The following is a 23561-nucleotide window of genomic DNA, read 5'->3' as shown; positions in this document are numbered from 1 at the left end:
TATTTAACTTTTATTCTGATTTGCCTACAGATAAGATGTTTTCAAATTTTTCCAACTTTTTTGTTACAACTTCAAGTTCTTGTAATTCAAAAAGAAAATTTTTACGATTTATACTCATAACCTGCTGTGATACGGTGAAAAAAAGCTTCAAAATGAGCCCAAGAACATTGGAAAATGTTAACTATTTCGGAAGTTATTGAAGATTAAAAAACAACTTTGAAATTTACACTATTTTTGCAATATCTACTTGAAAAACTAGACAAATTGGCTTCACCCTGGGCTTATTTTATACAGAATTTCGAAAACAATCAACCTTTTAAAAAAAGATTTTAGAAGTTCTGGTATAATTAAAATTAAGAGAATTTTTTCAGTCTTAAAAAAAGAGGTGGCCTAACACTTTTTCACGGCAGTGTATGTTGAATCAAGAGAACCTAGTCAAAAAAATGTTGTTTTTTTTTTAAATTAAATAAGAACTTTTTCTGGGTGTCGACAGTATACTTGTAAGAGTTTAAGGCGCGGGGGGGGGGGGGGGGGGGGGGGGGGGGGGGGGGGGGGGGGGTTCCCGTTCATTCGTTCGGTCAGTCATTCGTTTTTTCTGATTTACTCCTGTGCAAAAATAAGTTTCACTAAAAAAAGCGTTGTACGTTCTAATAAATTTGATTAAAACTACTTGTGTGGTCTAGTATTGTTTAATTAAGGTCTAAAAATGATGTCCTAACATATTCACATTCTATCCCAAAAATTGAAGGCGTTACCGCCATTTTTAATTTGAGTATGTTCCTTTTTAATGTGAACGAAATAGATAGTTCGATGCAACTCATCACACAGACTCAGAAACAACTAATTTTTTCAAATTATGGGTAGCTCCTCAATCATTTTGGATTGAATCTTTACGAAATATGACATTTTAAACTAATTTAGAACTAATTCGAGATGAGATTGTTAGGGACATATTTTAATAATCAATGTCATTGACTTTTTATTTTTATAAAAATAAGGACTTATGTTTTGACACTGGATTGATGTATTTCCTGATGAGAAGAGCAATTGACTGTCGAAACGTCGAAAATTAACAATGGAATAAAGGATCTTCTCTACATCATGATCTTTTACTCGGTATGTCATCTTTTACATCTAACTATATTTATAATTCATTTTTAACTAATTAATTCAGCAAAAAATCAACAAGTATCAATTCAAACATTAATAATTGCTACATTTCCAGAAACTTTCAGTGCTTTGATTTGAATCGGCCGAATCTTTATTTTGTAAATTTAAAATTAAAATTTTGTTATCTGCGGAAATCACCGGGATATTTTTCGAGAGATTATACAACAAAATTATATAAATATACGAGGTGTGTTAAAAAAATAAGGTGAATTTATGGTTTTCTCAAAAAATATTCATTTATTCCTGAATATTTATGTTGTCCCCTTCAAAGTAATCCCCCTCAGATATAATACACTTGTGCCAACGCTTTTTCCAATCATCGAAGCACTTCTGATCATCATTTTGTGATATAGCCTTGAGTTCTTTCAGCGATGCAGTTTTTATCTCCTCAATCGTTGAAAATCGATGTCCTTTCATGGGTCTCTTCAGTTTTGGGAAAAGAAAAAAGTCACTGGGGGCCAAATCCGGTGAATATGGCGGCTGAGGCATGACTGTGGTGCATTTTTTGGTCAGAAAATCTTTCACAAGCAACGATGAATGAGCAGGTGCATTATCGTGAAGCAAAGGCCACGAATTGTTTTTCCAAAGTTCCGGACGTTTTTTACGTATCGCCTCTCGCAAACGGCGCATAACTTGAAGGTAATACTCCTTATTGACCGTACGACCTTGTGGTAAGAATTCCTGATGCACTACGCCACGGTAATCAAAGAAGACAGTGAGCAAAACCTTCACATTTGACCGAACTTGACGTGCTTTTTTCGGTGTTGGAGACTCAGGATGCTATCCACTGAGACGATTGGGCTTTAGTTTCAACGTCATAACCATATACCCACAATTCATCCCCAGTTATAACCTTTTTGAGAAAATCAGGATCATTATTGACTTCATTCAACATCTCCTGAGCGATGATCATGCGATGGATCTTTTGATAAAAATTAAGCAGTTTTGGAACAAATTTCGTTGACACACGTCTCATGCCCAAGAAGTCCAAAAAGATAGCATGGCACCCGTGTAGGAATCCAATCAGGGATCCGGCCGGGTCCCAGCCGGATATCTCCGCTTTAAGCCGGGCGCTGGTCGGGGAATCCGGCCGTGATCCGGCTAAAAACGTCACGGTAAACTGGTCGGGTCCCGGCTTCAATACCGGCCGGAATCCGGTCAAAAAGCGGTTAAGAAATGTTGCTTCAGGCGAGAAATTGGTAACTTGTTTAGTCTTTTAAAGCTCATCGTAATGATTACGGTGAACTTTAGAAGTCAAAAGAAGTGAACCAATTCTGGCAAGAAAATTGGAGTAGAATTCTATTCCCTGATGATAGAATCTAATAGCAATTTAAAAACCACGTGGTGATTTAAGGTTTGGAAGGAAGAAAGTAAAAACTGTATACACAAGACTATATTTTAATTAAAAATTATAATTATTCGCGCACTAAGTGGGGTTTCAAACTAATTACTGAAATAAGGTTGATTTTAACCACGAGTCTCGATTTTATTTGCGAACTTCGAAGAGACGACGCGACGTGAGTGCAAGGAGTATCCTCGTTCCAGGTGTGAAACTGAAAATTACTGAGTGTCTATGCAGACGACAGACACAGCAGGCGCTGTGAAAATTATTAGAAAAAATTTAACGTTTTTCTTAAAGAATTTAAAAAAGCTCATTTTTGTTTCACTGATCTAATAAATCTTTAAATTATAATTTTCAAATAATAATTCATCTAGGATCCATAATCACGTCTTTGGTAATATCACGGCTCTTAAAAAATGTGTAATTTCTACAAAAACATTAACCTGATCAGTGCTTAGCCAGCTCTCGACCATAGAATATAACCAGGGTTGGCCCGGCCAGTAACCGGCCAGCCTCGGAATACGTGATTCGAGAAAAATGTAGCCCAACCGGCTCCCGCCCGGTTCCTGTCCATGAAATCCAGCCAGGGGTAACCCGGCCCGGATCCGACCAGAAACCTTGTTCTATTAGGGCCAACCGGGGAAATTTCTACAAGGGCATGAGCCAACCGATATGCTAACATCTTCAGCAACTTCTCTGATGGTAATTCGGCGATTTTTCAACACCATTTCTTCCAGTCTTTGAACGTTTTCATCTGTTGTTGACGTGCTGGGACATCCAGGGCGAGGTTCGTCTTCGACATTCTCTCGGCCTTCTTGGAACAGCTTGTACCACTTATACACATTTTTCTTACTCAGAGTAGACTCACCGTATGCAACTGTCAATATTTCAAGAGTTTTAGAGCACTGGATTCCATTTTTCACACAAAATTTAATGCGAAAATTGAAAAGTCGCCTTACTTTTTGAATACACCTCGTAAGTATTCACTTAAGGCCATATGATACTTAGAAAATTGTCAATTTTACCAGTTTTAGGTTCCCCCGGTTTTTTTTCTAGAATAATACATATTTTGTTTTAAAAATTTGGGAAATGTTAACGAACATGCGAACAGACGTCCCCACACTTTTTTGTGGGTTAATTCAAAAAAGTTTTAAATTAGCAAAATGTGATTAATTTGCATATCGCTTAGGCATTAGTATCGATTTTTTCAGTGTTAGATTCCCCCCGACTTTTTTCCTAGGATAAGAAATATTTTGCCTTCAAAATCTGGGAAATGATAGCCAACATGCTAACGGACGTCCCCACACACTTTTTTTGTATTTTTTTTTATCAAAAAATTTTTGATATTGCTAACAACGTGCGTGTATATTTCGAGGTTATGTGTGTTACAATTCACCCGAGCGTTACTTCCAAACTACACAGTATTTTTGGCCGAAAACTTTGGACTTACAAATAAACATAGTAACTAATCTCCCGGAACTAACCTTGTTTGCAGGCAATCAAAAAATCTTATTTCATAAATAATTTCCAGATTATCGGAAAGGCAGAAATGAAAAACGACGTAACATCAAAATAATGCATATGCATAACATTTTTATTTAGCACAATTAATTTTTTTGTTATTATCCCTAAAAAAAGCATCCAAGAACGTCCGTTATGATATTTTATAGCATCTCGGAATTTAGTTTTTAAAATTTTCATTTTTGTGGAAAAACATCCGGGGAAACTGTAAGTCTGAAACTTTGAGAAATGCAAGAGCCGAAAGAAAACTACGTTTAAGTACAAAGCTTAATAATAAAAGATGTAAAAAAATATATTTCAACAATCAATTCCAACGTCATCAGCCGGTAACGTTGTACACGAAAATACGAACCCTCTAGAGCCTCGTCTAGTGGCCGCCAGGTTTCGTATTTTCGTGTACAAAGTTACCGGCTGATGCCGTTGGAATTGATTGTTGAAATATATTTTTTTACATCTTTTATTATTAAGCTTTGTACTTAAACGTAGTTTTCTTTCAGCTCTTGCATTTCTCAAAGTTTGAGACTGATATTTTATGTATAAAAAAAGTTCGAACATTCAAAAAATGTTGAGGTTCAGAAAAAATATGAAATAATTTTCAGTGAAGTTCCTTCCAAAATTCAGTACTTAAACGTACATTATTGTACTCTAATACATTTCCCAAAGTTTCAGCTCGATATTTCATTTACAAAAAAAATTCTTAGGTTCAAAAAAACATTCAGTGAACTGAAAAAATGTGGTCGGTAATATAGGTATTTAGCTGTGTCACGTGCCCCTAAAAAATAACAATTTACAAAAAAAGCTTTAAATAAAACTTGTATATATTTAAAATATATATTTGATGTTAAATTCATTTTTAATCTAAAACTAATAGTTTTCGAGGAAAACGATGATAAACATGAAAAATCACAGAAATATGCACAATATTTAGCGGTGTACCTCTGTGACTGGTTACAAAAATAATGTTCGTCTAACACTTAGCCACCCAAGTGCGAATTGCCGGAGATGAATACACGGCCCAGCGTTGGTCCAATTTTGGCAGCCAAAGGTCGGCTAAAGATATTGGGCCAATATCGGAATTTTAATCGGTCCAGTGTTGAACCAGTGATGGCAGCCTATATTGTCTATTTATATTTGCCGATCCTCCACCGATGCTTAGCCCAGTATCGGCACTTTATTGCGCCAAGTGTCACTTTTAGTACGGGGAACCATGTTTCACGAGGATCCGCAAAAGTCTGGCCCAGTGACGACACATTACTGGGCCAAGTGTCACTTTTACCACAGCAAATCATGTTTTATTTGATTCGGTCCAATGTTGAGCCAGTGCTGACAGTCTATATTGGCTATTTATATTTGCCGATCCTCCACCGACGCTTGGCCCAGTATCAGCACTTTATTGAGTGAAGTCTCACTTTTAGAACCTAAAAAACAACCCAAGTGCGAATTCCTGGAGCTGAATACACGGCCTAGTGTTGGTTTAATTTTTACAGCCAAAATTCGGCTAACGATATTGGGCCAATATCGGCATTTTGAGCGGCCCAATGTTGCGCCAGTTCTGGCAGTCTATATTGACTATTTATGTTTTCCGATCCTCCATCGATGCTTGGCCCAGCATCGGCACTTTATTGCGCCAAGTCTCACTTTTAGCAGCTAAAAAACCAATCTTACACGAAAGATAAAAATGATGTTGAAAAATCGTCAAAGTTCATGATGAAATTTCTAAGTTCTGTCATTAAAAATTTTGAATGTTTATGAAAAATTACATTTCCTGTCATTGCAAAAACTTGTAAAGTAGCCTACAGCGGAGAAAACGAAATATTACGCGAAGAAAAATTGTAATCGATTCAAAGTATTTATTTAAAAATTATTGTATTGATATTTCTGTTCATAGTTCGCGTATTTTACATTTACATTAACTTTTCTTAACTGTAGCTTATGAGGATGACTTTTTCACAGTGTTTCAACTTAGTCGGTTTAGCGAAGTGGTTAGCATTCCCGACTGCTAGGCGATAGATTTAAGTATATAGACAGGTTCGATACCTCGTAGCGTTAGAAATTTTATTTGTAATATAATGTTCTAAGTGCAATATATGTATACAATCTAAACAGGACCATTAATATTCATATTCAAAGTACTCGCAATACATAAATATTTATTTTTTAAATACCTTTTTTGTCATATCCTTAGACTATAGCAGTAGTCGTTAAAATTAACCAAAATTTTTTAATGAAGTTTCAATTCTTGAAATTATAAATAATATCCGAACGATATGCAGTCGTATAATGATGAATGGATAAAGCAGATGCGTCCTAAGAAAAATTCAAGGATTTTTTATCATTTTTTAAATAACTCCGGCATCCAGGTTTGTCCGATATTGATACCCAGTGTTGGGCCGACAATGGCAGCCAAAGCTTGGCTGCCAAGTGCAGGCCATATTTATCATTCCGTCATTGACGGGATGATGGCAGCCGAGCTTCGGCAATATTTTGGCCAACTATGGGCCAATGCTGGGCTGTATGTGACTTCGCACTTGGGCATTTTCAATGTCTCGTGGGGGCTGGAAGGCACCCCTATGATATCGCTACATATTGTGCTGTATTTCTGTGATTTTCCATAATTATCGTCGTTTTTCTCGAAAACTATTACTCGCAGAGTAAAAATGTATTTTGCATCAAATGTATGTTTTTAAAAGATCTACAACTTTTATTCAAAGCTTTATTGTAAATTTTTACTACTTACTAGGATAAACACAAAAAAAAACATGATTTTTTTGCGTTTTTGATGGTTTTTACCATGAAAATCAAATTTGCGGGTATTTTTAATATCATTTTCGTAATTAGCGAGTCATAACACATGGATATATGCAGTTTAAAATTTTTCGGAGATATATACTATTCGAAACTTTATTCATTTGTTTGTATGAATGTATTTTTTCATATACAAATACGAATCTCTAATGACTCTTCGCAATTAAGATAGTCATACATACGGTCTGGCAATGAGTTCAAACATTTTGAATTTTGAGAATTTAAACAAATTTTCCAATAGATGCGACAATTATGGTAATTTTTGTATATGCAGTTTTCGGCAATTAAAATTTTTTGAAAATCAGCAAAAATTACATTTTTTTAAGATACAGATATTTAATATTTTGAAAGTAAGTTTGAATTTTTTGTTTAAACTGAAAATTGTTCTTTTTATCGTGATCCGCAAGCGAGCCTATTCCAATTTTAGATTCATGTCAGTTTGATATTGTAATCTTCCATATCCCATTACTCGGAACTGAATAATTATTTTAATCGTAACTTTTTGTCCTGAATTCAAAAACACTTTAGATTGAAAATAAAATTTTGTTTTATCTTTAAATGGCGATTTCGATTTTACAGAATCTTATTTCGTTCTACCGAAAAATTCCTATTTTGTTGGTTATCTAGTTTTATAACCTTCAATTTTATTGCACCGGCACTGGACGAAAGATTATTATTTAAGATAAGTATTCTTGGTAGTTTTTTTTTACTTGGCGACGATTCGCTATCGTGCATCTTGATTATCAAATTTACAATTCTCTGCGATTAAAAGATTCTAGATTAACTTAGCTCATTTTATTAAGTTAAACAACAAATTTTTGTAAAAGACAATAAATAAACAAAATTATAGTTATACTTTCAATCTATTTAAATTATATATTTTTTGTTTATTTTTTAGCGACTGTACTGTAGGGTTAATATTATCCACTGTATGATATATGTGGGGTAATATACCAAAGGACACAAGCGAAAGCTTCCTGCAAACCCATCCAGCCTCGCTCCCTGTACTAGGAATCGAACCCGCGCTAGAATGGCAACTAAGACTGCATTGTTAGAACATCAATAACGATACCATCTGAGCCACGTTGAGTCTCTTACTTCCAATGTAATATTTTTTAAAATTCTCAATTATTTTTTATAATAATTGATTCCAAGTGCAACCTTGAAGTATTCATTTAACTCAACCCTCGTCGCTTGACAAAAATTAAGGAAATAACAGGAACCAAGCGATTAATAGACACAGAACATGGTAGCGTGACATTGAACGTCTATTCGTGATTTTGATGTCATGAGTGAGGTGAAGGTTATTTTAAATATTTGTATACTTGTTACTGGTATTAAATGCACGTTTTTTGTTGAAAAATCGATGAAAGACACGCGCATCTATCACATTTTCGACTATTAAATGAATGAGTTTGTTTCGGAGGTGCATGTCTCCGAAGTTATGTTTCGTTTATCGATCCTAACATTTATCAAAACCGGGTCGTCTTCAGATCGATATCAAATCTAAGGAAACTTACAATAAAAATATTGTATGAAACAATTTCAATGTTAAGGCCGTATTCCAAGGCAGGACCGTTTAGAAGGTCCTTCTATTTTCAAGCTAAAAATACTAGAGGATTATGTAGTCAAATTTGTCATATGGAGGTCGTGTTATAGAAAAAAAGGATAATGTAAATTGAAATTTAAAAAATAAATATTGTTATTGCATATAGAAGATAATGAAAAAATCAGAGATTTTAAATATATTGCAGAATGGCCGCTGGAACGGGAAACTAGAAAATGTCCGCGAAATTGTTAAGAACGGAAAAACCCGGGAAAGAACAGTAAAGGACCCTGCAGCAAATGTACATGAAATGCCTTTCGGTCGATTTTGATTAAACTTCGTAAAATTGTAGTTCTCAATGTGTCGATCAAAAGTGTTATGGGGCACAAAGTTCGAAAATGGACAGTTTTCGAGTTATAGGGGGTTAAACATTCAACCTTTTTAAGAAACATTACCAAATATCTCGAAAACTGCAGCTCTGCGAAAAAAATGTTCCGTATGAAAGTTATTGGGCTCTAACGGAGAAATGCAAAGTAAGTCATGGCCTTAAGACACAGGTCATTTTTCAAGGTCGATCAATGTGAACTTGTCATTTATTGCTAATATTCAGCCAATAAAGACAAGATATGAAGAGGAATTAAATATAGAACCCATAAAGGCAAGAAATAAGAATGACTTAATCAACAGCCAGCCAATGAAGGCAAGACATGAGCGAGATTCAGTCATTATCTAGCCAATGAAGGCAAGATTTGTCCAGGATGTTGTCAATATCTAGCCAATGAAGGCATGAAATGAGCTTGATTTAGACAATATCCGGCCAATGAAGGCAAGTCATGAGTGCGATTTAGTCATTATCTAGCATCATTATCATCATTATCATTATCATCACTGTCATTGGCTGGTCATTGATGAAGTTATTCTCATTTCTTGCCTTTATGGGATCTATATTGATTTCCTCTTCATATCTTGTCTTTATTGGCTGAATATTAGCAATAAATGACAAGTTCATATTGAATGACCATGAAAAATGACCTTTGACTTTCTTTGCATTTCCCCATTAGAGCCCAATAATTTTCATAGGGAACATTTTTTTCGCAATGCTTAACTGTTTATTTAAAATGAACAATTTTAATACAAATATAAACAAATTTTTTTTAACTTGTATTTTGAAGTGAAATTGTTTAATTTTGATGTATAAATAGCAGTGAAACAATTATTCATTCAGAAAAAATCGATTTATTTTAGGAGATATTTAGCAGTTTTGAAAAGATTAAAAATAATTTAAAGCTTGGATAGATTTTTAAAAAATGTATAAAATGTAGATATTTGAGGATTTCGAAAGTTTTCAGACAGATAACAAATTTTTATTAAGTTTCCTAGGAAAATTGAAGATTATTTTTTACTTTGAAAAAGTAGTGTAATAAAATATTTAAAAAGATTACTAAAGATTTCTAAAATTGTCAAAAAATAATGTGGAAGATTTTAGGGCATTTTGTTTTTATTTTGCAGAATATATTAAAAATGTTAGGAAAAATTTGAATCATCATAACAATTATTTAGAAGTTTCGAAACAATTTTAAACATAATTTAAAAATTGGAAAAGATTTTTTTTAAATCTAAAACAAATATAGATGTTTTAAGATTTCGAAATAATATTATAAAGCTTTTTAAGGAATTTGTAAGGTTTTAATAAAATAAAAAAAATTGTAAGATTCCTGGGAAATCATAGATTATTTTTTATTTTGTAAAATCAATTTTAACAAAATATTTTTAAAAAACACATTTGCTATTCAACATTTTTCAAGAAATGTAAAATAAAATTGAGATTTCCAAAGATTTTTAAATTAAATTTTGACGCTTTTTAAGGATTTTAAAAGGTTTCAAGATAATTAAAATATTTTATTCAGACTCCTAAGGAAATTTGACATTATTTTTTATTTTTATTAAAGTAATTTTTAGAGAATATGTAAAAAGATTTCAAAACAAAATTTGACGTATGAGTAAAAATTAATAAATTAATGACAAATTAATTAACAAAGAAATAAATAAAAATTGAATAATTAATTCATTTAATTAATTAATTATTTTTTATTTTAGAGAATGAAAAATTATCGCGTTCTTTTTTAATATTTAAACTGTGCAATTTAGAAAAGTTAAAAATTTTACAGATTTCATAAATTCAAATGAAAAATTTTCTATCTTCAATATTTCGAATCTTTAAATTTCAATGACCTTTACAAATTGTGTGTGCCGGGAAATCACCAAGTATTTTTTCTCGGTTAAAGCGGCCACCCTGAAATTTTATTTTGAAAAAATAACGTTCAGAGAACTCGGGAATATTTTTTCACCAATCGACCTTTTAGAAAATCCTTTCCAACTCACCTATTTCGAGACTCTTGCACCAAAAACTTGAACCGCTCTTCCAACCTTATTCTTTCCTCTTCACTGAAAAATAATTGAGAAACGTCAAAGACCCTCTGTCAAATCTCAAATCAAAAGTCGTTTTCCAGCTACCGATAATTCCAATTTGAAGTTGAAATCCATTTAATTTTGATCCAAAATTGCAATACTTGCCTCTTTCTTAATTTCTCTTGAAGTTCGAACATATTTTTATAAAAATCCTGCCTGTCGTGGTAGAGAAACATGCCTTTTGATCTCAAAGACTGGAAAGTAACTCGAAGACACTAATCCACGTTTCTTTGATCCATTCCATGTCATGCACAGATTGGAACCCCAGCATTATCGACAGTGGAAAATTCGGGAAATTTTCCTGTAAAACGGAAAATCGCAACTTCACTAAACACTCAAATACTTCGTCGCGATTATAATTCTAGAAACTTAGAGAGACAAAACAAAAAAGAAAACTTGAAAAAGCAATTTAAACCGAAGTAAATTTAGTTTGAACGTAAGTATTAAATTAAGAAATGATTAAAATTGATGGATTCTAAAAAAATACTGTTTCTTTTTTTTCGTTGCAGTATTTTTTTTTAAATTTTACAAAAAGAATTTTAGAGTGTTCTTCTTAACAAAAATGCGGACTTATCGGCTCGAAATGTATGGATTATGAAGTTGTAAAAAGGTAAATTATGGAAAAATACACACCAGGAAAGCTAAGCGTTTCCTGACACGACCATGGGTTTGTTCGGCGCGGCGAACAACTGTCGCAGTCGGCGTCGCGACGCGGTAAGAATAGGGGGTGTTCCAGCAGGTCGACGTACAGGTGTTCTACCCCTTCTCCAGAACACTAGAATTACCTTTCTGTATACCTCCAACTTCGTATGATTTAGATAAGAAAATCAATAATGCTTTAATGACTCGGGAATAATGATCAGAGATTAGAACTGAACTCCGGTTGTTAGTCAATCCAAATATTTCCTCTATAAATTATCTGCAATAATTATAATTATCAAATTAAACATAAAAGAAATATCCTTTAATTTCTTTGTTTTTCTTCGTTAAACAAAAATATCTCTCTTCCAGCTGTTTATAATCAATTCTTCCATCGTCATTTTTCTATAATTATACTTACAGGATGTGCTAGTCAAATTTTATGTTTGAATTCCCGGCAAATGCCTGGTTTTCTCTTTTGATATATGCATCTCAATTTCGTACATCATTATTAAAAAAAATGCTAAAATATACTGGAAAAGTTGACAAAATAATATTCTTTTATCAGCATAAGTCTGATTGTACAATACGACCGGTTTAGGATCAGTTTTAAAGAACATTCCTTGAAATGAAAAGTCAAAACATCATGTGCATAAGAAAAATGAGACACTTATTACTTCTAAACCAAAATTTAAAACAAAGCAAGACGAATGTTTGAAAATTATTACACCTTATTTGTTGTAAGGTCAGATTTAGGCAGAAATCAAAGAGAAATCAGTACAGTTTTTTTCAAAGCGTCGATTAAATTCTATGGGAATTTAGTTTTAAATAAGTCTTAGAACAATTTTTTATTTACATTTTTTGCAGTGTAATGCATGTTGAAAAAAATTATATTAAAAACTTAATCGAACTATTTATTGGCATTTTATTCATTTATTTGATAGATTGTTTATTGTTCTTGTTATTGTACAAAACTTGCAGTGAAAATCTTTAATATAGAATATTCGCCCTTCAAATTAATGATTACTCAAAACAAACTTACAAAAAGTATAGAAAAATAATTTTTTTGTTTAATTAGGTATTGGAAAAACTTCCACCTTATATGCGCCGACTAAAAATGGTATGCAAGTTACTAAAATGAATACTAACATGAATAAAAACTAAAACTTAAAGCCAAAAAACATCTATTTGAAAATTTTGGCAGGCAAAATAATTGCTTTGATGTTTATGAAATCAATATAATAATTATGTAATTACATAATAATGTACAGGAATGTTGTTTCGCGGAGTTTTCGGCTAGGAAATGTTTCCAACATTAATTTTGAAATAATTTCCGACCCTAATAGTTTATTCAATAAATATGCGGTGATTTTGATTGCTAGAAAATCTCGTTTTCTTTGCTAGAATCTATTAGGGATATTACAACCCTAAAAATTAATTTAAACACTTTCCCTTCTAGGTCATGTTTTTCACATGTATTGTGGCGTAATCTCAGACGCCAATAGTTTAATAAAAAATATTCTATGGTCTGAATCCATTTCAAACCAGGCAGGTTCTACTCCTGAAGTCGCAGAATCTCTCGGGGACGAAATACGTTGGTTTTCAGAGGAAATTAGGCTATACGTATTTCTGCGACTTTTGAATAAAAAACATTTCACGAAGTTATGCGTATTTGAAATGTTGGCTTTGTTTTTCAAAAAACTAGCAATTTTTTCTTCAAAGTCATATAACTTCTGAAATTGTACGATAATAAGGAAAATGCCTTGTGATTTTTATGCGGGCTAAATAACTTTTGTGGCCAGGATAATTTTTTTCTAAAATGTCATTTTCGTATTTTTCTTGCTTACAACAGATAAGACAAAAATGTTAAGAAAATAGGTTGCTCAGTCAAAAACGTTCTACAAAAAATGTATTCACTCATTCATGATATCTTGAAGCGTTTCCGAGAAAAATAAAAAAATTCTTTACTTACAAAAAAAAATTAACTTGATCACAAAAATGGCTTAGGTCGCATAAAACTTATTGAACATTTTTTTATATATAAACAACAATTTGTAAACAATTTTTTTTTAAATATAAAAAGTTAGGATTTGACCCTTTTCACAGAAATCGCCTGTATGTTTTTAGTCCTTCAACTTGTTTTTTTTTTAAATTTTATATATAAATGAATAATTCAAATTCAGAAATGTCTGTTCATTTTTTTCTACTATTCTGTGATAGTGTAATGTTTATGTAAATTTAGATTCACAATACTGGGTAAAACTCGAAGTATAAATTAAAATGCCAAATGACAAGTGTGTCCTAATTTTGAAACCGTGCAAGGAAAAGCAATTTATAATATATTTAACAACAGATTTGTACAGTTAAAAGAATTGGCTGCTTTGCTGCAACTGCAGTTTCCAGTGAAAAATATTGAATTTTTTTATTTTTCTCGGAAACGGTACAAGATATCATAAATAAATAAAGAAATTTTTGGTAGAACTTTTTAAACTGTGCAAACTATTTTCTAAACATTTTTCCTTAAAATTTTGTCGTATCTGTTGAGCAAGAAAAATACGAAAATTCGATTTTATTAAATAAAATTCTCCTGGCCACAAAAGTTACTTAGCCCGCATAAAATTCACAAGATAATTTTTTTATGATATTAGAAATTCATTAAAAAATTGACAAATAATATAAGTGTGGGTGTTTCGAGAAAATCTACTTTGATTATTTTCAAAAAAACTGCCGTCATTTTGTTAATTTTTAACATTTTCTTAGTTTTCATGCGGATTTCAAAAAAAGGCCATTAAATTTTCATAAAACGAAGCCAAAATTTCAAATACACATAACTTCGTGAATATTTTTTTTTCTTCAAAAATCGAAAAAATACCTATCGCATAATTTCCTCTGAAAAAGAACATATTTTGTCCCGAGGGATTTTGCGATTTCAAGTGTAGAACCTGCCTGACTTGAAATGGATTTTTGGTACTCTGTATTTTTTGATTATAAAAGATGTCGACTTCCTGGATCGAATGTTTAGGGGGTGTTAGAACAACCCCCAAACATCGAGTAAACAAAATCGTGAATTTGTCAAGTTCATGGGTACAAAAATTTGTTTCAGCGGGCCTGATTTTCAAAATATGGGATATCTAGCCATATATGGCAAAATTTTTTTGAGAAGGATACTAATTCAATTAGATAGACAAATTTTTCTATCAAAATACATGTAAAAATTGGAAGTTTGGTCATTGTTTCAATAAAAACTGTCCACTTTTCTGATAATTTTTTTTCGCATTATTGGTCCGAAATAGTTTTTATTCGAAGGCTTTAAAAACTGTTTGTAGTTTATTTTTAAAATAGAGTGGAATATTAATTTCCACGAATTAAAATTAATGATCAAAAAGGAATATATTTTAAACTATCATACAAATTTAAAAAGAGAATCCTGAACAGAAATCTAATAAGATAAAAAGAAAAGAAAGTAGTGCTTTTCTTCCATAATAGTAATTGGTTCGCTGTCTTCGGTTGGAAGACTTATTAGTCTCTGATTTTTGTCTTGGTTACCAACATGGGTAAAACCGCACGTCCCACGGATTCGCACGCTTATAAGCTTTAAATGTTAGAGTATGCTGGCACATTGCGTGCCAGTCGCAAATTTAGTTTTAGACTTTAGTTTGCCCTCTTGTTTCATTAATTTTAGTCGGCTTAAACGAAGTAAGAACAAGTCATGCTCTATATAGCCCTACAAATAAAGAACAAGGACGCAGGCATTTAAACTTGAATGGAAGGGAAACGGGAAGATCGCGAATTCCGCCACTTCCCCTTTTTTATTAGTGCAATGAGGATACAAATTAAACTATGCCTTAACTCCTTTGCAACTTCTCAAAAGTCCTCGTAAATCAGTCAAACTCGTATATTATCTGCCTTAGATTTAAATTACTTGAAAGGACTTTCTAAATTGATAATGATAAATCTGATGTCTTATTCAGCGGGGCTGTAGCTCAGGGAAATCAGGGAAAAAACAGGGCTTTCGAAAAACACTTGCCAAAGTCAGAGAATTTCTCTAAGAGGCACTTTAAATAAATTTTATGGTTATTGAATATTAACGGTTAGGAAATAGAAAAATTGGTCAGTGTAAACTTAGGAAATTTTTTAAATTAAAAAATTTTTTTTAAATTAAAAATTCTAATTTTTGTGTCGAAAATTCAACTATTTTCTTTGAAAATTTGACTTTTCAGGTGAAATCAAACTGTTTTTTATTTAAAACAAAAATTTTTTTTGTTGAAAGTTCAATCAATTTGATGCAGATAGAACCCCTTTGCTAAGAAATTACTTTTGGATGAAGATTCATCATTTTAGTTGTAAATTCATTTCTGTGGTTAAAAATTAATTTTTTTATTGCAAAATAATTTATTTCATTTTTGGTCTGATACCTGAAGAAAATAGTTTTTCAATGATTTTAAGAATCAAAATAATATAACTGATGTCGTTTCAAATAAAAAAACATGATTTTTTTATGAAAATGTTAAAATTCACCAAAAAAGAACATTAATTGTAACCATGTTTTTTGCAATTGAATTTTATCTGACACACTTCTTACCAAATTTTGAAAAATGATTGCATTTTTGCAAAAGGTTGCTTATTTTTTCGAGGAAAACATTTTCTACAACTCTTCTTTTTCTACAAGTGTTTCCAATTTCGAAAGTAAAATTTTTTTTGGCTGAAATCGTTAGAACAATTTTTTGTTAAATAAACATTTTTTAAACAAATAATTATATCTTTAGATTACTTAGTTATTTTTAAAATTGCAAACAGTAGATTCGTAGACAATATTTTCTCGAAAAAAATAAACCGTCATTTATTAAAATCAATAATTTTTCAAAGATAAATTTGTTGTCAAATGGTCGAACTTAAACAAAACAGATCAAACAAATAATTTGAATTATTAACAAATTAATTACAATTTTAACAAATTAGTCGAATTTTTAATCAAAAACTGTAATTTTCTACATTAAAAGATAAATTTTCTGCTAAACGTTTGAATTTTCGAATAAAAAATATTAAATTTTAACCAAAAGCAGTTGAATTTTCAACTCGAAAAGTTTAATTTTCATTACAAAGATGAATTCTCTAGGAAAAATATAATAATTGCTATTTCAATGAAAAAAGGAGTTACAACAAAATACTTAAATTTCCAACCAAACAGTTGAATTTTCAACAAAATAGTTGAATATTTAACCTATAAATATGAATTTTCTTCACAAAAACGACGAATTTCAATTTAGAAGATTAATTTTCTACCCAGATAAGCTTTTAAAATAAAATGTAAAATATAATTTTAAGTACAAAAAATTAACTTTCAACCAAAAAGCAACGAATTTTCCACCAAATAGTTAAATTTGTAACCAAAGAAATAAATTTTCAACTGCAATAATGAATCTGCAACGAAAAAAATAATTTTTAACAAAGTAGTTTTTCCTTTAGACAAAAAAGACCATGTTTCAACCAAAAAGATGAATTTTATACAAAAACAGTTAAATCCTTAACCTGAAAATATTAATTTTCTACTAGAGGTTGAATTTTCTAAAAAAAAATGCGAATTAAAAAAAATTAAGATATTTTAGTTAAGATAGTTGTCATGCTCAAAGTCAGATATCTGAAAAAAGTAATTTTTCTATGATTTTAGGAATCAAAATATTATAACTGATGTCATTTCCAATAAAAAACATTTTTTTCAATGAAAAATGTTAAAATTCACACAAAAAAACATTAATTTTAACTATGATTTTTGCAATCGAATTTGATCTGAGCGTCGCTTCTTACCAATTTTTGAAAGATGATTGCATTTTATTAAATTACGGGTTATTTTTGCTGGGAAAACATCCTTTTCAACTCTAGTGCTTCCAATTTTAAAAATAACTAAATAATCTCAAGATATAATTATTTGCTTAAAAAATGTTTTCTTAACCAAAAATGGTTCAAACAATTTCAGCCATAAAAAAATTTACTTTCAAAATTGGAAACAGTAGAGTTGTAGAGAAGGTTTTCTTGGAAAAAATAAGCCGCCTTTTGTTGAAATCCAATCATTTCTCAAAATTTGGTAGGCAGTGACGGTCAGATAAACTTCAATTGCAAAAGACATGGTTAAAATGAATGCTTTTGTTGTTGTGAATTTAAACATTTTTCAGAAAAAGTAATGTTTTTTATTTTATATATTATAATTATATTTTTTATTTTTTTATATCATAATATTTTGATTCCTAAAATCATAGAAATTTTTTCTCCAGATATCTGACTTTTGGCACGACAACTACCTTGACTAAAATATCTTAATTTTTTGAAAATCCGCATTTTTGTTAGAAAATTTAATCTCTGGTAGAAAATTAATATTTTCGGGTTGAGAATTAAACTGTATTTGTAGAAAATTCGTCTTTTTGGTTGAAACATGGCCTTTTTTGTCTAAAAGAAGATCTGCTTTGTTAAAAATGAATTTTTTTTTGTTACAGATTAATTATTTCAGTTGAAAATTCATTTCTTTGGTTAGAAATTTATCTATTTTGTTAGAAATTCGTTATTTTTTGGTTGAAAGTTAATTTTTGGTACTAAAAGTTTTACTTTCCACTTTTTGTTAAACTTTATCGTGGTAGAAAATTAATCTTCTAAGTTGAAAATTCAACTATTTTAATGAAAAATCAACAGTTTGGTTGAAAATTTAATAATTTTGTTGAAAATCTTTTTTTTTCGTTGAAGCATTAATTATTATACTTTTCCTAGAGAATTCATCTTTGTAATGCAAATGAAACTTTTCGAGTTGAAAATTCAACTGTTTTTGGTTAAAGTTCAATTTTTTTGTTTTAAAATTCGACTATTTCATTGCAAATTCATCTTTTTATGTAGAAATTTTCAGTTATTGATTAAAAATGAAACTATTTTATTGAAAATGTAATTAATTTGTTCAAAATTAAACCGTTTTGTTAAAAAAATCAACTACTTCGATGAAAATTTAACTATTTAATTGAAAATCCATTTTTTGTGATTGAAATATAAATTATTATGTTTTTCGTCAAGAATTCATCTTTGTAATGAAATTGAAACTTTTCAAGTTGAAAATTAAGCAGTTTTTGGTTGAAGTTTAATATTTTTTATTTGAAAATTCGACTGTTTAACAGAAAATTCATCTTTGAATGTAGGAAATTACAGTTTTTGATTCAAAAATCGACTAATTTGTTAGAATCTTTAATTCTTTTTTTGTTAATTCAAGTATTTTGTTTCATTTGTTTTGTTTAAAAATTTGCCATTTGACTGCAAATTTATCTTTGAAAAAATATCACAAGATTACAATTCTTGTCTTTGACGATTAATGGTCAGGGAAAATAAAAAACAATAAAAGGGGCCAGAGAAAAATTAGGAAATTTTGAAACTTAAGTTTTGCTTCCACTCTGTTATTTCATCTTGAAGATTTTTATTTCAAATTCCCGGGCTTCCTCCGGGTTCTTCTAATTAAACATTTTTTTTCACTGAATTACAAATAATATTTTATGAAAGTTTAAAAATTAAATTATAATATAATCGACCCAAGAAGGACTTCAATTTATCAGAATACCTTTTATGACATAATTTTATATTTTACTCTAAATACTGGAAAAATAGGTATAAAAGATTTAAGACTAGATACGCCCTGAAAAATATTTAGCAATCTTTCTGCCTGTGGTATACTGTTCGCAAGTGTTCAGTTAATTCGGTATTGGTTTCGGTTGCCATGTAAAAAACATTTTCGAGACAATCGTCACTCAGTAGTCTGATCTCCCTTTTCGTCTGTCGAAAAATAAAATATATAGAATTTCAGATAATACTTGATATTTATTTGAATTCGGTTTTGCATGGTCAGATTTCACGGCCAAATTCTTGGATATTTAGGTCCAATTTTTGTGCATGTGTACTCTAAATATTATTCTCTTAAAAATGTCAACGCGATTTTTTAGTAAGATTGTTTCTATTTTGTTTTAAAATTAAAGAAGTGCAATTTTAATGACAGGTTTATTAAAATTGCACTTTTTCAATTTTTAAACAAAATAGAAACAATTTTACTAAAAAATCTTATTGAAATTGGCCGCTTGGCAGTGAGATCTCACCCCGTAAAACCGTATTCTGATAAATTCGCTTAAAATCTTATTTTTGAAAGAAATGATATTATGTTCAAGATTAAAGCTTCCTTTGCAAAAAATTACCTTCAAAACTTTTGGTGGTTTTGATCCCGCAGTGGGCCTTTCGATAGAAGTGCTGTTCAAGATTATTTCTTTATCGCAAACTTGGCCTTCTTCAATAGTTGTTACACCAAAATTGTGGGCAAGTAAGAAATTGAGTTTGTTTGTGTTTGGGACTATCTTCAAAAATCCAACTTCAAAATGCATTGGAGCTTTGCTTTCGGGATTCCAGGTTTGAGATTTATAGTTGAGGATTGGTTGACCAACAGAAGTGAACGAGATTTCTTCAGAATATTCAAATGGTTTTATAGTTGGAAATTTTCCTTTTCCGGGTGCCTCAGTTTTCCAGGTTCCTTCTAACCAACCTAAAGGCTTTAGAGCCTCGTGTCTTGGTTTCGGTTTCATCTCTGACATGTTTGGCAGATTTACTGAAAAGAGGTTTAAATTGTGTTAGAAGGGTTATTTCATAGGTTTGCTACAAGTCAGGATATTCGGGGAAATCAAGTAAAACCTCAAGGAGTCAGACAAATTTTTGATACATTGAAGTTTATGTTAATTTTATTACTATGTTGAAAATTCGTCATTCTGAGTTTAAAATTCAAATATTTTAGTTTAAAAAATGAACTATTTGGTTGAAAATTCATTTTTTCGGTTTGAAAATTAATTATTTTGTAGAGAATTCGTTTTTTCGGCATGAAAATTCAACATTTTGCATGAAAATCTTGTTCTTCACTGACTACAAAATCTTTTTTGGCTGAAAATTCAAATATATTGTTAAAATTTCGTCTTTTTTTTATGCAAAAACTCATGTCTTATCATAAAAATTTTACCTTTTTGTGGTTAAAAATTTAACTATTTTTTTCGAATATTCATCTTCGTGTGTTGAAAATTCAAAATATTTTAGTAAAAAAAATCATCTATTTGTTTAAAAATTTATATTTTCGTTTTAAATAATTAAATTGTTTTGTATTGAGAATTCATTTTTTCGGCATGAAAATTCAACACTTTGCATGAAAATTTTGTTTTTTATTGACTGAAAAATCTTTTTTTGTTGAAAATTCAACTATTTTGTTAAAATCTCGTCTTTTTTATGTAAAAACTCATGTCTTCTCGTAAAAATGTTATCTTTTTGTGGTTCAAAATTTAACTATTTTTTTAGAAAATGTATCTTCATGCGTTAAAAAACCAAATATTTTAGTAAAAAATCATCTATTTTATTGAAAATATATATTTTCGGTTTAAAACTAAATTTTTGTAGAGAATTCGTCTTTTCGGCATGAAAATTCAGCATTTTGCATTTTTGTTAGAAATCTGGTTGAAAATCCATTTTTGTTGTTAAAAATGTAACTATTTGGTTGAACAAATCATGTAAATCATGTTGAGAATGGTTCAACCTTTTTTGTAGAAAATTAATATTTTTGTTGATAATGTATATTTCTAGTTAAAAATTAATGTCTTTGTTTGAAAATTCATATACTCTGTTGACAATTTACATTTTTTTTGGTAAAAAATATTGAACAATTTGGATCAGAATATATTTTTTTGGTTAGATTTATCATTTTAGTCAGAAATTCATTTCTTCGGCTGAAAATGTAATGTTAATGCATAAAATGTTTTTTCATTATTGACTGAGAAATCTTTCTTGGTTGGAAATTCCTTTTTTTATTGAAAATTATTGTTTTTACTAATCTTAATTATCCCATTTTTTGTTTAAAATTGATCTTTTTGAATTAAGTACTCAACTCCATATTTGGTATGAAATTCATTTAGTTTGTTGAAAATTCGTAGAGAATTAGTGTTTGCGGTAGAAAATTCATTTTTTTAGTTGAAAATTCAACTATTTGTTTGTCATTTGGATTTAGAAGAAAGGGATTTAAAGGAATCGTTCTTCCAAAGAATAATTTGTCACAATTTGAAAGTTTCCTCTTCCAAATTGTAAATAAGGAAAGTACTTCAAGTCGTGTTTTTAGAGTAGATCAATTTTTTTATAGTAAGAATTCAACTATTCCAGTAGAAAATTGGACTATTTTGCTAAAAATCCATTTTTATTTGTTTTTTAAGAGTTCATAATACTCAATTCTTGTTGAAAATTGATATTTTTAGTTCAAAATTCAATCGATTTTTTTTGTAGAAAATTATCTTTTTCTTTGTAAGTTAATTTTCTTGTTTAAAAATTATCCTTTTCGGTTAAAAATTTAAGTATTCCAGTGAAATATTTATCATTTTAGATGAAAATTCCTCTTTTAGGTTGGAAATAAAATTACATGCTTGAAAATTAATCTCTTTTGTTAAAATGTAATTTTTTTATTGAAAATTCATCATTTTAAATAAAAATTCATTTCTATGGCTGAAATATGAGCTATTAGATTGGAAACTTCTTTTTTCTTTGGGTGGAAAGGAATACTATGCCGAATATTTAACTTTTTTGTTAAAATTTTTTTATTATATGAATATTTTACTGTTAGTTCACCGGGAAAATAGAAAAACTTTGACCGGGAAATAACAGGGAATTTGAATCGTCGCCGAATTGCCACCATAATAACACACGCGAAAGATTTGAAGAAATCAAAAACAAGATGACGATGTTGTTAGGTATCAAAATTAAATTTTCACACAAGATTGAAAATTGGATCACCCACAAAGATCACAGAAACTAAACTCTTTTAATACCTTTGTATCTTGTCTTGATTGACTCAAGATTATTGAAAATTTGTTTCACCCATTGCATTTTCATACTTGAAAACTTCTAAAAATCCTTTTCTAATATATAATGTATTTTTTTATGTCAGAATTTCTCAAAAGACTTGAAAGTTTTATTCTTCAATCCATAAAGTGAGGTTATGATTTTACTTGCGATGCTGTCGATATGCACTATGTCGATTGTTGTAATAATTGATTGATTATTATGCATTATGAACAAGACCATTTAATTTTAAAATCGCAGACTATACTTGCATACCAGTGTTAACAGCTTCTTTTTACGAAAAATTAAAAAATGAACGCCGGTTTGAAATCCGCTTTTGACAGTTCTGTGTAAGTGTTAGTAAAGTTTCAAGAAACCATGACACTTGAGAAAAATTCTAAAATTTAAAATATTGAGGCGGGAAAATTTTAAATATTGAAAAAATATATTAAGTAAAACATTTTATTATATATATGACATCAATGTTGATATTAACCTTAAGTTAATGCCATATAAAATTAATATAAATTAATGTAATTATTGAATACTGTGTCAACACGACGACATTACAGTGCCTAAAATTCTGTGTAGATTGACAAACTTTGTTTAGTCAGGATTTAAATGTGAGTAGTCTGAAATAAAAAAGTGGCATTCTTCCCCCTTTCTTCCTCTTTTGACCCTTTTCTCGTTTTCCAATTAAATGCGAACTGAATTAATAGATCCCAACAAGATAATTCTTGTTGGGCTCTTGAACAACAAATGTGTGTGCAAAGAATTCATCTATTTTGATAGAAACTTTAGCTTTTTGTTAAAAATGCATCTGTTTGATTTAAAATTAATCGATTTTGGTTTGTAACTCAAACATTTTGTATTAAATTCGCCTTTTTGGATGAATCCAACTGTTTCTGATTAAAAATGAAATTCATTTTAAGTGAAAACCCCGTAAAAACACCAAATAACCCCGTAAAAACCAAGCATTTGCTGGGAATTTTGTTCCCCTATAAAAGACGGGAAAATTCCAGGAATTCATTTGCTGATTCGTGAAATCTGTGATCATAAAATTTTAAAAAGTTTTCTTTTTAAGTTATTAATTAATTATACCAGGTTTATACATATGAAACCGGTATTGCCATTTAGCGGCCAGTAGGCACACTTGTAGGCACTGTCGGAACTTACCATTTGTGCTAATTGGCGTATTGT

At 30.1% G+C, this 23561-nt stretch overlaps 2 protein-coding genes across 6 annotated transcripts in view; both read right to left on the bottom strand.

The window, feature by feature from the left end:
- LOC117179590 (RNA polymerase II degradation factor 1-like) overlaps positions 1 to 11704 on the bottom strand; it is a 28477-nt gene extending 16773 nt beyond the window's left edge. The window contains exons 1-3 of one of the 2 annotated variants that reach the window (XM_033371551.1): positions 11487 to 11704; positions 10959 to 11154; positions 10767 to 10829 (exon numbers count right to left, since the gene is read on the bottom strand). In XM_033371551.1, coding sequence (XP_033227442.1) covers positions 10767 to 10829; positions 10959 to 11029 — 134 coding nt within the window. In that variant the 5' untranslated portion in view covers positions 11030 to 11154; positions 11487 to 11704. Of the gene's footprint in view, positions 1 to 10766; positions 10830 to 10958; positions 11155 to 11486 lie in introns of those variants that run through there. The other variant, XM_033371552.1, reaches the window with a different exon arrangement.
- Positions 11705 to 18919: 7215 nt separating this feature from the next.
- Positions 18920 to 23561, bottom strand: part of LOC117179593 (THAP domain-containing protein 4-like) — a 36372-nt gene continuing 31730 nt past the window's right edge. Inside the window, exons 1-3 of one of the 4 annotated variants that reach the window (XM_033371557.1) lie at positions 22638 to 22733; positions 19703 to 20106; positions 18920 to 19289 (exon numbers count right to left, since the gene is read on the bottom strand). In XM_033371557.1, coding sequence (XP_033227448.1) covers positions 19164 to 19289; positions 19703 to 20092 — 516 coding nt within the window. In that variant the 5' untranslated portion in view covers positions 20093 to 20106; positions 22638 to 22733 and the 3' untranslated portion in view covers positions 18920 to 19163. Of the gene's footprint in view, positions 19290 to 19702; positions 20107 to 22348; positions 22734 to 23561 lie in introns of those variants that run through there. The other 3 variants (XM_033371555.1, XM_033371556.1, XM_033371559.1) reach the window with 3 other exon arrangements.

This window comes from Belonocnema kinseyi, chromosome 9 (assembly GCF_010883055.1).
Source record: "Belonocnema kinseyi isolate 2016_QV_RU_SX_M_011 chromosome 9, B_treatae_v1, whole genome shotgun sequence".
Classification (NCBI taxonomy): domain Eukaryota; kingdom Metazoa; phylum Arthropoda; class Insecta; order Hymenoptera; family Cynipidae; genus Belonocnema; species Belonocnema kinseyi.
This window is presented reverse-complemented; position numbering and strand designations above follow the sequence as displayed.